This window comes from Colletotrichum siamense (assembly GCF_013390195.1).
Source record: "Colletotrichum siamense strain Cg363 chromosome Unknown KSG_Cg363_contig02, whole genome shotgun sequence".
NCBI lineage: Eukaryota > Fungi > Ascomycota > Sordariomycetes > Glomerellales > Glomerellaceae > Colletotrichum > Colletotrichum siamense.
The window spans coordinates 1,665,806-1,681,934 of record NW_023501015.1 but is presented as its reverse complement, the minus strand read 5'-3'; the positions used below and the strand labels follow the sequence as shown (position 1 = coordinate 1,681,934).

The 16,129-nt window shown below is 49.6% G+C and overlaps 3 protein-coding genes across 3 annotated transcripts; 2 read left to right on the top strand and 1 right to left on the bottom strand.

Moving 5' to 3' along the window:
- Nucleotides 1-1,857: 1,857 nt before the first annotated feature.
- Nucleotides 1,858-3,300, top strand: CGCS363_v002442 (uncharacterized protein; the record flags this gene model as incomplete). Its single annotated transcript, XM_036634291.1, has 1 exon — nucleotides 1,858-3,300. One exon carries the CDS (start codon nucleotides 1,858-1,860, stop codon nucleotides 3,298-3,300), a length of 1,443 nt encoding a protein of 480 aa, XP_036499041.1.
- Nucleotides 3,301-3,894: 594 nt separating this feature from the next.
- Nucleotides 3,895-4,771, top strand: CGCS363_v002441 (uncharacterized protein; the record flags this gene model as incomplete). Its single annotated transcript, XM_036634290.1, has 2 exons — nucleotides 3,895-4,611; nucleotides 4,670-4,771. 2 exons carry the CDS (start codon nucleotides 3,895-3,897, stop codon nucleotides 4,769-4,771), a joined length of 819 nt encoding a protein of 272 aa, XP_036499040.1.
- A 2,116-nt stretch (nucleotides 4,772-6,887) lies between these two features.
- Nucleotides 6,888-14,507, bottom strand: atnA-2 (Nonribosomal peptide synthase atnA; the record flags this gene model as incomplete). The annotated part of the gene is made up of 2 exons (XM_036634289.1): nucleotides 6,888-13,536; nucleotides 13,588-14,507. 2 exons carry the CDS (start codon nucleotides 14,505-14,507, stop codon nucleotides 6,888-6,890), a joined length of 7,569 nt encoding a protein of 2,522 aa, XP_036499039.1.
- Nucleotides 14,508-16,129: the final 1,622 nt, after the last annotated feature.

The window sequence follows — 16,129 nt, the reverse complement described above, 5'->3', positions numbered from 1 at the left end:
AAGACTGTCGAAAGCAAGAGATCTGATAGCATGTCGAGTACGTGAATCGTTCCTAGTTGCGAGGCCACGATATACGCCGTTCGTCTGTGGTTGATCGCGTCTTCCGCAAATTTCATAGAGCATAATGAGGCCATGATTTCGATATGCAAGACTCATTTCTACCAATGTTCTGTCACTGTGTCTGGGTTTCCAGGCGAGAAGGGTTCTTTCGAAATATGCCTCGAGATCCGGATCGACAGCACCAGTTTGTACCACTCTTCGGCAGTGGCGGCCTACAGACGCAAGATGATAGAACAGCGTAGACGAAATTCCAGTCATCGAGTGAAACTCTAGGCCACTCTCAACAGCTTGCAAAATGCTTCTTTCGGCTTGAGCAGAGAACTTGTAGTCGCCAGGTTCTGCAACGAAGGCACAAGTCATATCCCAGTAGAGGTACCACCCAATTATGTATTGAACCACTGGATCGTGTCGCCTCTCTCCGTCCATGAGTAGTCTTTCCAATAGTGTACGAGCACCTGACATGTGCTCTTTTCCGTAGCAAAGGGGCTTGTCCTCTGTCCAAGACGCGGATACGCCAAGGAGAAAAACACTCAGCACTGTTGCAGGCTTGATCTGATCAGGGTTCTGTAGTTCCTTTCGTAGAGACTGGATTGCGAGGCCCCTCTGTTGAAGACACGTCTCTAGCGCATTCTGGTAGAAGAAACCCTCCTGACCTGCACCAATACTTTGAACGGCATGAACTAGAGAGGGCGTGTAGAGAAGGTGCTCAACCAATGGAAAGGATAGTAGGTTGTCTTCTGGCGTAACTGTCATCATTCGGCTTGTGTTTTCCAGCCAGTAGTTCATGAGCCTTTTGTGAGGTTGCACAGCGCCGGGCCAGGGCTCTGCTGGTCGTCTTATCAGTGTCCAGGGGATTTCGGTCTGCCATGGCATCGCGGGCGGAGTGACAGACAGGCATAGGGTGCCCCGTCGTTGGCAGCGTAGACACACCGGAAAGGTTTCGTCGCACTTTACTCGTCGCAGCTTGCATTCTTTGCAGCCGCGTCTGCTCTTCGTCGCTTTCGCCTTGTCGCTTTGAGTTGGGCGATGGGATGGTGGATTGCTCAATGGAGACTTGAAGCCGTCGGCTTCGGGGATTTCACAGAGTGGGTATAATTGCGCCTCTGCGAAACGGACTCGGTACGTGCCAGACATGTTGTAGGGACAATTAAGAGGACAACTTTCGGCAGGTGAAGTTTGGAAGTGAAAAATTGTCGTCAACCACGACAATCCAAAGAAAGCTCGTGCAGTTTGAGTCACCGTGCGCCTATGAGAAACCCCTTATCTCTGGACGTGATTTCCTGTTAGTAGAAACCGGACCTGACTCAGTCTTTTCGATGTAAAACCATGTCATTTTGGAGCAGTCTTGAACTCTACCCTTTTGGGTCTGTAATACCGTCATCCCTGCAAGTTTTCGGCGCTTGGACGTTACCGGTGTAAGTCAAAAGTCTACTGAAGGTCTACAGCAGTCAGTTCATCATGATCAAAACTTGCGCGTGTGTTTCCCGCGATAAAGATGGTGAGATTTTGAAAATCCCGCCAGCCTTCCCATCCCTTCGTGTGACGCTGCTGTCTTACATTTCTGACCATCCTCGCCATCAGCCGTCCCTAAAAAAAGATCCGGCTCGGGGGGATCCGCATTTAATTTGATCGCTTATCGCCTGCGCCGCAGGGATGCATGCCGCCGCCGGCAGTGAGGTCTAGGCAACCATTCTCAATTGAACATATTATGCTCTCAACATCTCATTGTAAAATGGAAAATTTTCAGCTACCTTAGTTAATCAGATTTAATGTGATTGAGTTCATACCGATATTACAATGCCTCCTACATCGCGAGCAAACAACGACAAACTCTCCATCGAACTCCTCGATCCCAGCGTACCGTCCTTTCCAGGCAGTGTCATTCGCGGGCACATCGTACGACAAGCTCCACTAGACGCACCCTCAGCCACTGTTCGCGCACGCCTCCAAGGTCGCGCCAAAGCAAAATTGGTTTCTGATAACGGAAATTCCAAGAGCACCTACCGCAGTCGCTTCCCCTTCTGGGACGAGTCCGACGTTTCTGACATTGTACATGAAGGCGCCATCGACAGAGGCGCCGAAGAAATTCTGTCCTGGCCATTTTCGCTGAAGATACCAACAGATGTCAGCGAGAAGGCCGTGAATAGGGGTTTGAAAGACAAGGAGAAGAGAGATTACTTCATCAAAGCGCCACTGAAGACCGACGGCGCGGCGGAGATTCCTGGACAACCGCTGCCGGGCACTTTTCACTACAGCAACAGCGGCTTCAGCAAGAAGTGGCACGGCTATGTCGAGTTCTGGATCGAAGCAACGATCACCGTTAAGAGTACCAAAGAGAGGGTGGGAAAGACTTTCCAGGCGACACTGCCAATCAGAGTCAACTCGAAGCCACCTCCTTGGCCGCCCATTCGCGACTTTGAGTTGACCACGCGCAAGTGCCCAGGTTGCGTGAGCAGCCATCGTCTGGTTCCAGGCATGGAACAAGCGGAACTATCTCTCAAGCAGAAGACTCGGAAATTCTTTGGTTCGTCAAAGGTGCCATCGCTCAATTACGCGGTCGAAATGAAGTGTCCGGCAGTCATTCAGCTGGGCAATCCTTCAACTATTCCCTTCACACTGAGCGCCATTCCCAACTGGGAGAAGACCTCCGAGGTGATCGCAAACGTCCCACAAGTCATGACGATCGAGAGTGTCACGGTGGAAATTGAGACAACAACAAGCATTATCTGTCCCGGTACACTCGACACGCATTCGGCTGATAAATCGTGGAAGATGTTGTTGGCGAAGACGAGCCAGGATGTTAACCCGGTTGATGGAAGTTTGACATTGACGTGTGGGTCTAACGAGAAGCTCCTCGACTTGGGCGCTGTTCTTGGGGTGAAGCTGGATGTCCTCGGCCGAGTGATTGATGCTCATACCGGAAAGTTTGCCAGCCCGGCGGGTGTGAAGATTGAGCCATCGTATCTGACATACTGCATGAAGGTGGAGCACATGCTTCTGTGGGAGATCAAGTTTGTGGTAGGAGGAGAATCATGGGGATGTTCAGGGAAGCAAAAGCTCCGTGTACTTCCGCAGAGTCTCGGTCTCACCGTTGGTGACAATGGGGAGATTGTCCTGAAGGGGGAGAATTCTATGGCAGAGGACGCTCTGTCTTTCTTAGCGACTGGAGTTGACATTGCTTCATCGTCGTTAGACGCATATGGAGCCATCTCAGACTTGACCGAGTTGTTGGGTGGCTGAAAGTGATAGTATGTATGTGATGGACATATATACTGGGATCGAGCACACGAGGGAAGAGGCGGTGATTCGGATAAGCCACAAACCTGGATGGATAAGCATTATTTAATTGTTCCTGGAAACAAAATTAGCAACAATAGTTTCAGTCCAAGTGTGTTCACAATGTGAGGTGACCGAATGTTTCACCGGAATATAAGATGACCCTTAGCATATCCTAAGCAGACTGCCGGGTGAGCCTTCTAATTGTCTTCCGATGAGTAAGTAGGAACATAACTTTCGCCGAGACAAAAAGGGGCATGAAGCTTCTTAAGCTGAAGAACAACCCACAGAAGCAGTACTAAGTCATACCGACCGAATTAAGCTAGATCCCAAGTTGAGATCAGGGCACATAGCGATCTCACAGACAGGCAACATCAACCAACTGCGGCCGGAGCCGGAGCCGGACTAGCACCCGGACCCGGGCCGTCCGCCCCCACAATACCCCTGGTCGCTTATCTAAACCCTCAGAATGGTTGGCGCGGGGTTCCTCGAGTGATATGCCCCCGCCCCTCACGATTCTGACGCCGTTCAAGCCCGACCGCCAAGCCAAACGCCAAGATGGAGACCGTTCCGGACCCCCGAGACCTCCCGCCGGACCCTCGTCTCCCGGGCGAACAGCCCCGATACTCGCGCGACAACATTGTCACCGCTTTACTATCTTTCTACGAGAGTTTGCCTCATATCGACCCTTCCCTCATCCGACGAGCCCCGCCAGGGGGCTGGACCGAGATTACCCCTGAGTCTCTTGCTGCTGCCAAGATGCGCCCAGCTGAACGAGTCATCGACTTGATCCGTCACCTCCCATATATCGATGGCGAGCCTCAATCGCTCTGGATCACGCCCGAAACTTTCCCTATCAACTACCACAGCGTCGTGACCAAGGCGACAGCAGGTACCTTCATGCCGGGGTGGATGAAAACGCTGGGACACGACCATTTTTATGAGTTTCCGCCGTGGGTTTTTCAACTTACCACGAGTGTTGATCGAGACGGTGACATCTGGCTTCTGGATACCATGGACGGAACTGTGACCAAGTATATCATCACTGGGGCTGTTTATCCAGAACCAGTGGGAAGGTATCAACAAAACGATCCACGAATGTGGAGGCAAGTGTATTGTGATGAAGACACCCTCAATCTGAAGAAGTGGCTAGATGGCGTATCAGAGAAGTACAAGACCCTTCAGTGGTTTGGCATACCTCGCGCACAGCACCCGGGAGTTTTCGGACCGAGAGAATATGATGATGAAGAGTCCGAGAGCTACAAACAGGTTGAAGTAAGTCGCAATTCACCCACAAGACTGTGCATTAACCTTACTGATTCTTTTAACTTAGGAACTTAAGGGAATTTATGCACAGCATGGATGGCCCGATCGTTACAACGGCGACGATTGCCGCCAAAGATTGCTTGAATGGGCAGCTAAAGCCAAGGAATAGCACCAACTGCGTCCAGTGTCATGGATAGCCTCGCCGATTCTCAAACAATACAGTAATGAAACGAAGATACAGACAGATATGTACATACTATGTGGGTAACGAGTCATCTTAAATATCCGCGCATCAAGACGCTATCGGTTTCGGCATCTCAGAATCAACAGACCGCCCTGCTTGGCTTGAAGACAAAGATGCGGTCCAGTGTGGTGGGCCGATGATTATTACTGTGTTAGCATCAAGGTTGCTACCACTGACCCGACGCAAGATGGCATCAACTCAAACTGCGCGAGGTACCAAAGCACTCTCTGGGGCAACTTGCACCACTTTTGCAAGCTCCAATAATACCTACAGACAGGTAGCTGTACTTAAGCTTGGAATCCTGTGCTGGGGACGAAGTGGTAGAATTGCTTTTCCTCGACGTGCGTAGATGAGTACTGCCGCATTAGTAGTTGATAGTGAATTATCCTAGTCGGTCTCGACGAAGAAGGGCTAGCTTGATGGCACTTCACCAACTGCAAAATATGCATGTCTTTTCAATTTTTGACTAAAACGTTGAGTGTAACATGGCACCCTGTGCCTACTGCAATGACCGAGCTTTAGTTCTTTCCCTTCATCGCCTACCTACGAAATAGGACCCAGTTTGACCTTGCAATCTCCGGACCCTTTTGTCTTTTGGGAGATGGCCAGGTCGCAAAGGTTTCCAACCAGGTCAAACCTGACTTATGTATAACACTCTGCAGCGAATCGCCATCCACAGTTGACTGGTTTTATTTCTCTTGGACTGATCGTAACTTTCAAGATATAAATAACTCTGCATTCTATCTTCTAACTTGCTCGTACTAGTTGATCATTCGCGGCTTATCTTCGAGATCTGAAATGAACAATCCGAACCGATCGCTCTCTGCGGAGGTGCGCAAAGCTTACAACAGAAAGCTCCTTCCAGGAGAAAACATCAACGATATCTCGAGTCTTTCCATTCATCGCATTGCGCGCGTATTCTCTCGGGAGCGCCTTTTGGTTCATCCGCGCAAATGGACGGCGCGCCAGCTTCAGCTCCTCCGTTGTGTCTTTGCTGGGAATACACAACAGCCTCCTGGACCTCGGAATGAAGTTGCGTATAAGCATTTCCAGTCGCATGAAGCACTCGACTCTTGGTCTGCGAGTGAAGAGTTGTCAGACGGTCCGCCCAGGAAATGGGGAAAAGAGCTGTATGGCGTATTTCACGATAAAACAGATGTCATGCGTCAGCTCCTGAAATCTGCCTCCTTCAAAACGATGTAAGTACACAAGTTTTATCATAACGTGTTTCTTCTGATGCCTTTAGGGTCGTGTTTCTCCGATTCGAAACCCAAATGATTCCCCTTCTAGGTGATGGCTTTTCAAGCCCTCCTTCACCTCTGAACGGGCTTATCTTCTCTGTTGTGCACATAGATTTATCGGCCCTTCAGCGTCATTGTTTCTACGGTCAAAAAAGATGGATTCGTCAGAGGCAGCTTGCCGCCGACCTGAACCCTAATCCGTATATCACAGCGCTGATCGTTGCGCAGGCTCAACGAAGCCGAAGTCGAGGGTTTTGCGCCCGGCTAGAGCTAGGTATTTCCCAAGAGGATACCTTTCACAAGGTCAGAACTCAGTCTGACGGCGGCCAATCAGTCTTGAGCCAGATTCGTTTACTGACCATAGTCAATCAGGTTCATGTTCTCATTTCGGACCAGTCCTTTAACCCCAGCATGGATGTGTACACGGCGTTTGTTAATGATGCTGTCGTTGATAGGTTTGTGAAACCTTGGGACAAGCCTGGGCCTTCTCACCTGACTAGCGTCGAAATACGTCATTCCAAACTGCCCTACAGACCATACAAGACTTTTCATACACGTCTGATGACGGAATTGTATAATGGCCATTGCGACGTGGGGACAAGCCAAGACACAAATGCATCAGAACATTGCAAGGGCGCAGGGGACGTTTGATGAGGCGTTGGGTATCAAGTTTGGTATCCGGTGGACAAATACCTCATAAAGGATGTATAACATGAGAGTGAAACTGAAACAAGTACAATCTGTAGACACACAGCATGTATAGACAAAATGTTTTCGGAAATGCGGAATTTCTATCGGCATCACTTTGCTACACCCCATCCCTCTCTCGATGAAGCACGAGAAAACGGTCCACGCTTGACAAGCGTCGTTTCCGCAACGACACCACCGGTTGATAGAAACCCAGCCCGAACAAGGAACTCCACATTTCTTTTGACTGCAACCTTCAGTCTCAAGGGGGCCTCTCGTTGCTCTTGAACACGCACATCCCATTCCATTGACCCATCCTCCATCAAGTGCGCTAGTGGCCACAGAGGATGACCTTCATTCCTGGATGTGATGTCTCTTCTGAGAAGTGGTAGCCACTGAGACGCTGGCATCGAACGGATGCTGAAGCCCATTTTCTGGATCAGGCTCCAGAAGGCTCCCCACGTCATTCCATCCTCATGATGAACAATTGCCTTGTGAAGCGAGGCTGGTGAAAATGCAGTACAAACCGCTGCTTCAGCGGTCGTCGCAGCGTCAGACAAGTGTAGCCAGGCGGAGTCGTCGTCACAGTTGTACGCGCCAACGCCTATGCTCGCCGCCGTCAAACGCCATATGTAGTCGTCCGTATTGGCCACCCCTTCTGTTGGTGTTCCAATGATTAGACCCGGCCTGAATACAGCAATGTTTCTTCCACCGGGCGGGCAACGCTCTGCGGCACGTTTCACCAGGACTTCCGCCACGAACTTAGACTGGCTGTAGCCCATCGCTTCGGACAGCTCTCGAGCAACGTCCTCATCCAACTCATCTGCGGAACGGCACTGCCTCCCCCCTGATATGTACGTAAACTTCAGGTTCGGATTCCGAATTGCGAGAGCAGTGAGCTGAACGGTTGAGCGGACATTGACGGCCTCGAGAACCGCGTAGCTTTTGTTCCAATTCACAATGGCGCCGTTGTGAATAATGATATCGATGGAACTTCCCTCGGCCAATGTGTTCCAATCTCCATCCGTAAGCCCGAGGTTTGGCACCCCCAGGTCGCCCTTCCACACTTCCAACTTTTCTCCGTGGAAGTCTGTCCACCAAAGAGCTTTCCGCGCAGCTTCAATGACCCTTTTCCTGGCTATATCGACGGTGTGCCCACGCACAAGGGTAATCACTCTCGCTACATCGTCCCGTTCCAACAGCCGACGCAGGATCTGTGTACCCAGATATCCGTTGGCACCAGTCAGGAATATTGTCAACTTTGCGCTTCTGGCAGGTCTCTTAGGAAGATCATCTGACATGTGTTTCCATCTCAAGAGCTCGGTTTCTTGCCGCTCGATCTGGGCCATAATATCGATCCTACGTGACGGAGCTTGTGCCGGCGCAAGCTTTTTGTTTGTTGTTTCGGCAAGCTTTTCGGCAATGAACGCAGCCAGGCTTCTAGCGCTTGTCCTTTCATCCATCAAAAGTTGAATGCTCACCCGCACTTGGTACTTTGAACGAACGAAGTGCATGATTGACATCATGTTCAGCGAGTCTAGTCCTGATGAATGTAGGAACAAGTCTGCAAACCGATTCGGAGTGCCGCGCTGAAGATGGAATGATTCCCTGGGAAGGAAGGAGAAGATCTTGCTCGCCAGTTCATACGCGAGGACCTCGTCTGATCTGATGTCAGGCGTTGCACAATCAGCTAAAGCATGGCCGTCAATAGCTTGGGCATCGGGCGCAGAAATTTCCTCGATCCAACTTAGGATTAGCTTTCTATTTGCCTTTCCAGCAATGGAAAGCGGAAAGCCTCCGGTGGACAGCTTCTCGATGTCAACCCAATGCCTTGGGACCATGATGCTGGGGACCCTTTCAGATAGCTCGTGCTTGATGTCTTCTAACGCCTTGGCACGGTAGCGGATACGATTCCTGTAGACCACACTGTCTGTGTGTCTCTTGTCGTCGTCTCTGTCGTCATCGTTGTCGTCGTCCTTCTCGTCCTCCTCCATGTCCAGTACGCCAACAAGCTGTTTTGCGAGTGGGCCGGAGGACGGGAAGATGACTACGCCACGTTTGACAAATCGACAGGCAGACAAGTGGGACTCGATATCTCCAAGCTCCACCCTCTGTCCATTGATTTTGATTTGAAAGTCCTTGCGACCATGGTAGATGAAGGATCCATCCTTGGTTCTTTGGACCAGATCTCCAGTCTTGTACAAACGAGTCCCCTTCCCCCAGATGGAGCTATCGATGAACGACGCGGATGTTTGTAGATCGTCGAGATATCCATTAGCCAAAGTTGGGCCCTCAATTAGGAGCTCGCCCACTTCGCCATCAGCCACCAAAGTGTTGACGTCGTCTGCATCAACTACCCAGCAAGAGCACCCTACAGGGTACCCTATAGTCCTGGCTTCTGCCCCAATGGCGCAGGCTTGAACTGTTGCAATGACAGAACATTCGCTGGGTCCGTACGCGTTGAAAACCTTGGCCCCTGAATCTAGCCACCTGGCAATGAGGGGCTCATCGGGGGCTTCGCCTCCAAGAATCAGGGTTTTCAAGGACGGTACATTGGATGGTGCTAGTAGTCGAGCCACAGATGGCGTGAGGAGCGAGAGACTAACGTTCGTCTCCTTTACGAAATCCAGTATTCCTTCGACACGTTGGTTTTCTGTCGGGACGCAAACAGTGCCGCCGTGTATGAGCGTGGTGAGAATTTCGAAGAGGCTGGCGTCGAAGGTGTAAGAAGAAAACTGTAGGACGCGATGGTCACTGGAAATACCGACGGCCTTCCCATGAGCCGTTGCCCCAGAAGTGAAAGCAGAGTGCGAGATGACAACACCCTTGGGAGTTCCAGTAGATCCAGAGGTGAAGATAACGTATGCTGGATTTTCGGGATTGCTTAATCGGGCGAATCCTGTGGTTTTGGATTGCAAAAGTACTCCTAAGGAACTCCTATCCGCAACCACCGTAGTCGCAATGCCAAGGTCGGTGGCTTTAGAGTGGAAGGCAGACACGATCCCGACTTTCGCCTTGATTTCGCTCATGATTGCTCTGAGACGTGATATCGGTTGGTCAGGATCCAGGGGCACAAAGGCAGCACCAGCCTTCATCACCGCAAGCATGGCGACAACCGTCCAGACGGACTTCTCGAAGCAGAGTGGGACGAAGTCTGTAGTTGCAACGCCCACACTTTTTAGGTGTATAGCAAGCGCAGAGGACATTGTCTCGAGGGAATCGTAGGACAGAGTGTCTAGTGTCGATATCACTGCTTCCTTTCCCGGGTGAGCCGTGCTTTGCTGTGAAATAAGGTCGTTGATCGTGGCAGAAATCTTCACCGGCAAAACGTCGTCTCTTCTCGTCCTTCCGTCAGTTTCTGCCGGTAGCATATCGTAAACAAGTCTCGAGAGCTCGCAGTCTGCCTTAGTGGAAGACGTCGCCCAGGACAGCTGAGTCATGATGATCTTGACGGTTTCGATAGCTTCAGCTACGAATACGCGAGTGGTCGCATCTTCGTCGACGTGAGTCGCAAACTCGACCTTGCCTGGTTGAAGCCAGACCTCGCAGGTAACCGGAAACGTAGTGAATTCTTCCCGATAAATAGGCTTGCCAAGGGGTCCGTGGCCATTCTCATCCCACCCACCGCCAGCTTGAACAACGAGCAAGTTCTGAAACCCGCATCCGCGCTTTGTGTCCTCGTTAAGAGACTTGATCTGCTGAATGCCGGCTTGTTCAAAGGGAATCATAGCTGTGGCTTGGTCTTGAACTTGGCGAAGGAATTCCAGCACAGTGGAGTTCTTACTGATTGAGACTCTCACTGGCACAGTCGCAATTGTGGGGCCTTCGATGTTATCAATGTCTTCCAACGGTGCGTTTCGACCCGATACAGTCGCTCCGAACAAGACATCATCCGACTTGGAGAAGTGACTGATCATGAGAGCCCACGCAGCCCGAACCACTGTTGACATAGTCACGCCGGAGGCTGTGTCCACGTCAATAATCAGAGAATCTCTTACAACGGCGCGAGCGAACGACTGGTGGCCTGGCCTTGGGGCGGCGGGGAAGGTTGATTGTGGGCATTCGCTAAGTTCCCTTTGCCAGTAGTCGGAGCTATGCCTGGACTCAAGCTGTTGAGTATAGGAAATGAACTTGCGATAGTCAGTGGCCGGCTTGACCGCTCGACCGTGATACGTCTCGTTCAGTCTGTTGCAAAGCATGGCTAGAGACCAGCCATCGTAAAGCATGTGATGAATAGTCCACACAAACGTGATATCGCCGTTGACATCAGTGACTAGAGCGAATCGGTTGAGTGAATCTCCAGGAAACATTGGGTTTGCATCGTCGTTTGCCAAATATTTCTCAAGGTCGTCGGAAGTAAGCCACTGCACATGCCCCTTTATGATGGCCTGGAGAGATCCTGCAGATGCCGTGGTGGCAAATCGGGTTCGTAAGATAGGTGAAGTCGCATGTATATCCTCCCACGACTTCTTGAACCGTGCCAAATCGATGGCTTGGGGCAAAGGATGAATCCAACGGCCCGTGTAGCTCCCAGGTCGTGTGAGATTGACTGCCATCAAACCTTCCTGCATGTGAGTGCAGGGATACATGTCTTCAACATCATCAGGCTGAACCTCGCACTGAAAAGAGACTTCTTCGCGCAGCTCAGCCAGGTTAGACTGATCGACAAGCTGGTAGGGGTTGTACTGGTTTGATGCTGCGTTGGTCTTGTCTGTCGCAGTCCTTTTGCAAACCAAGGCCATTTGCCTTAGGACCGAGTTCTTGAAAATACTGGCAACGTTGATTTGAAGTGCAAGCTGACGGCACGCTGCAACAACTTTTATGGCACCAATTGAGTCGCCACCGAGTCTGAAGAAGTCGTCTTCAGCAGTGATCGAATCTTCGGGAAGACTCAGGACCTTGCCCCAGGCCTTCCGCAGCACCACCTCCACAGGGTTCAACGCTATGTCTGACGTTGACGACAGGGGCATCGAAGACTCAGATGCAGGAATACTCTCTGATAGCAGAGTTACCTGACCCTCGGAAGCATCTTCTTTGTCCCCAATCACTTTGAATTCCAAAGCGTCTGACTCGATTACGGCAACTCGCGGGGTCGGAGGGTTGCCCTGAGTCGGCGAACTCATCAGTTGCTGCAGGGCCATGGTGTTGCCCAAATTGCGAAGTGTCTTGCGATCAATTTTCCCAGAAGGAGACAGAGGCAACTTGTGGCATGGCACTGCCGTCTTGGGCACCATATATGTCGGAAGCCTCTCCGCGAGCTCGATCAACGCTTGCGCGCTCAAAGATTTGACTTCCATCCACACAGGCTCTGCCTCATGAACAAGGAGGCTTACAGATTCGTGGTTCTGGATCATTGATTTCGAGCAAGCAACGAATGCTGATAGTACTGTGGTTTGTGTTCCACTCGGTTGAAGCAGCTCAACGGCAACGTCCCAAGCCGGCGCATTCGGCATCGCAAATGACGACTGCGCACCACAAAAGAGCTCCTTGAGTTGGTGCTCTATCTCTCCAAGCTCAACGCGTTGGCCGTTTATCTTGACCTGAGAGTCCTTCCGACCGAGAAAGTCGATTGACCCATCAGGATTCATACGGCCAAGATCGCCTGTTCGGTAGCAGCGCCCGGGATGTCGAACAACTCCTCGGAGGAATTCAGGATCATCGAGAAAGACTTCCTTAGTCTTGACATCATCGCCGAGGTAGCCGCGTGCAACGGGAGGTCCCTCGATGACTATCTCGCCGACAGCTTTGAAAGGTGCCAGATGTCCGTTCTCGTTCACAATCCAGACAGCGCAATTCGCGGGTCGCCCAATAGAAATGCTCTTCACACCTCGAACTCTCGGCTCACTGACGATGGTGAGGGCAGAGCATTCCGCAGGACCATATGCGTTGATGGTCTTGACGTGGTCAGCCCAAGTATCAGCAACGGCTTGTGGCAGTGCTTCGCCAACTAAGCAGAGAACGTCGAGGCTGGGAACATCTCCAGGACTGATAAGGCTGGCCACCGATGGTGTCAGCATAGCCCAATTGATGTTCATACTGGAAATGCAAGCCGTCAAATCGTTCATTCGCTGTTCCTCGCTAGGAATGCAGAGACAGGCCCCAGCCATGAGAGAAGTGAAGATCTCTAACATGGATATGTCGAAGGAGAACGAGGAGTATTGTAGCACTCGGGAACTTGGGGAATCGAGATATATGGCCTTGGAGAATCCCTTGGCACTCGAAGCGAAGGCAGCGTGTGTGACCACCACGCCCTTCGGCTTGCCAGTTGATCCGCTAGTAAACACAACGTAGAGAGCGTCATCAACATCCCTCGACACAGAAGATGAGCGTGCAGGGGTAGCGAATGGGAGCCTCTCGATAAACAGTTTATCTATCACCATCCTTTTGTTTGGTGAGATATGCGGAGGAATCTGATGTTGACTCTTCGCTGAAGAGATCACCACTGAAGCTTGGACGTCTTCAATTATCATTTCCAGGCGGGCGGCGGGTAGTGAGGGGTCCAAAGCCACAACGGCACCGCCCGCGCTGAGGACTCCAAAAATGGCGATGATGCTGTAGGCGCACTTTTCGAAGATGATCGGAACGAAGGTTCCACGCGTCACGCCCAAGTCGGTCAGGGAGTTGCCGAGCCTATCAGCGTATTGCAGAAGCTGGCCATAAGAGAGGCCGGCATCCCAGGCGCAAATAGCCTCAGCGGATGGGCGTAGTTTGGCTTGGTTGGCCACGAGATCATCAATAAATACGTTCTCTCTTCTCTCCAATCTGCACAGCCATTAGAAGTTGTTCTCTGGGATAATAAAATGCGGTACTCACGGTCGGTTAAGCTGAACGAGGTGGCGTTGGCTGGCCGGGCCTAGTATCTGGATGTCTTCCAACTTCTGCACTTCCCCTACCGAGGACGACAACTGCCAGAGCACATTCTCCAAGTCGTTCAGTAGAAATCTCACTGAGGTTTTAGAAACGACTTCGTGATTGAAAGTGGCTGCCAAGGCGATCTCGGTTCCATTCATATGACATTCAAGAACGAAGTCATACTTCGTTGAATCGAATGGCGGTACGATGTACTGGCTCTCTACAAGGTATACATTTGTTCTCAGATGAGATTTTGTGGTGAATGCTTTACCACTGTCTGCGGAGTTTCTGTTCATAGATTGCTCAACATACTCGAGAAAGTCCGCAATGTTGCTGGTATGACTGGTGGCAACGCTCACGTCCACAGATGAGATCGACTTGGAATCGTGCTCTGCAATCGATGAATTCAGTCCAAAACAAACGGCTTGCGTAGCGTTTTGCGACGAAAGCACCAGAGCCCAGGCAGCACAAACGACCGACTCGATAGGTCTTTCCACGTTGCTCAAGTCAAAGCATGGACCTCGAACATGAAGCACCGGGCTCTTGAACGATTTGATGGGATTCTGTGTCTTTTCACAGGTAACCTTCTGGGATGGCGCATTCGAGTGTATTGTAATCTCATCCTCGGTGACTTCAGTGACACTGCGTTGGCTGGATGCGGAAAGACCATCAATGTCGCTGGCTTCATTGTGACCATCGTTCATTGAACCGGGCGACTTGAAAGTGAACTTTTTGGGGATTCCCGGAGTGCCACTGGAAAATGGGCTATCGAAGACGAACTCCTCAGGAGCCGGGGCGTCTGCTGGAATAGGCGCATCGAAAACAAATTTGACGGAATGCAGCCTTGGGGCAAGCTTCCATTTGCCGTCAGAAGATAACATCTTGGCTGTTGATGTGCAAATTGGGGTGTAATAGTTTAACGTGCATGAAGATTATCATGCAAGATGTCAGCCCTGGGAAGTGGCGCCAAGACGATGTTGGCGACTCTCGATCATATATCGGTATGTCCCCCACCCAGAAGATCATGCATGCCTCAAGAAGAGTGCATAAAGCGAGCATTCGGACCATCGGCTTTCACTAGCCATATCGAGGATCAAGCATTCGGGCCAGAATTCGAACCTCCTGGCACAGGCAAAATCCTTCAATATGATGAGCCACCCTTCATCCATAAACTCCCATATTATTCGAGACTTACCAGCGGAGCTCCTTTCCGCGCGACCCGAAGAGCTTGAACTTTGCATAGCCTCTCTATGAAGGCCCGAGCTTCTAGCCTTATTCTCAAACTTTTCGCTTACCTGGAAAGGAAGCTGAGTGAAGACATATTGCACCTCGAATCCTTCGACTGCGGTCGTATACCCACAGTTGCGATACCTCCCGCTAATAGCTCCACCGGAAGGCAAAAGACAGATCACATCATAGAGCCTCGTGTTCTTGTGATTCGATAGTGTGAGTCACTTGAGTTCTCGACAGATTCTTCCACCGCTGTGCCCGGCTGTCTTTTGCCGGTGTGGTCACACAATGTTCGACTTGTTTTGCGGAAACTTGAATTGGCTATCCGATTCGCTGTGTCGGAGTCTTGGGGTGTGATCTTCTCCCTAGTACTAGCACCAGTACTAGAGATTTCTAGTACTGGTATATTCTCTGACGTAATAGAAGCCTAGAAAAACCTCTTTTTAATACGCTTAACCTTTCTAGGCACTAATAAATTACTACTAATAAAGGGACTTTATTATAAAGTCTTAGTAGTATAGTTATATAAAAAATAACTATATACCCCCTCTCTTTAGTATTAATACTAGAGTTTTCTACTATTTAACTCCTTCTTACTATATAAAAAGCCTAATATATAGAGAGAGTAGTTTCTAACCCTCTCTATATATTAGAGTTAATATTAAGGGTAGTTAAACCTTTTAAATAATAGAATTAACCCCTCTATAATAGACTCCTCTAATAATAAAGCTATAAATAAAGCTATAGAGTTAGTAATATAAAGTGCTTATATCACTTTAACCTAATAAGAGTAATTATTAAGTAACTACTATATAGCTATTAATAAGGGTAGCTTTATAGTAGTATATATATATACTAGAGGGCTACTAATAAAGTTACCTTATTACTTCTTTAAGATATTCTAAATAACTAAGAAGTAGTTTAATATATTTATTAGATAGCTTAGTAAGTATACTAGCTTAATAAACTCTTAATATATAAACACTAAGTAGAAATTAATAATATTCCTATATATCTTAAGCTAAAACTACTCTTAGTATATTATTACTTATATTTTTAAAATCAGCTAAAATGTAGTTTTATAATATATTAACTTCTTACTTACTGCTTATATTAAACTATATAAAGTATATATTTAACTTATAATAGAGAGAGAGATCTCCTTAGAGATTAAAGGGGACCCTAAAAGAAAGGCCTTCTTAGGTTATATAAGCGCTATTAATAGCACTTTAATCTATATTTTTATATTAGAAAAAAAGCAGAAGATATAGTA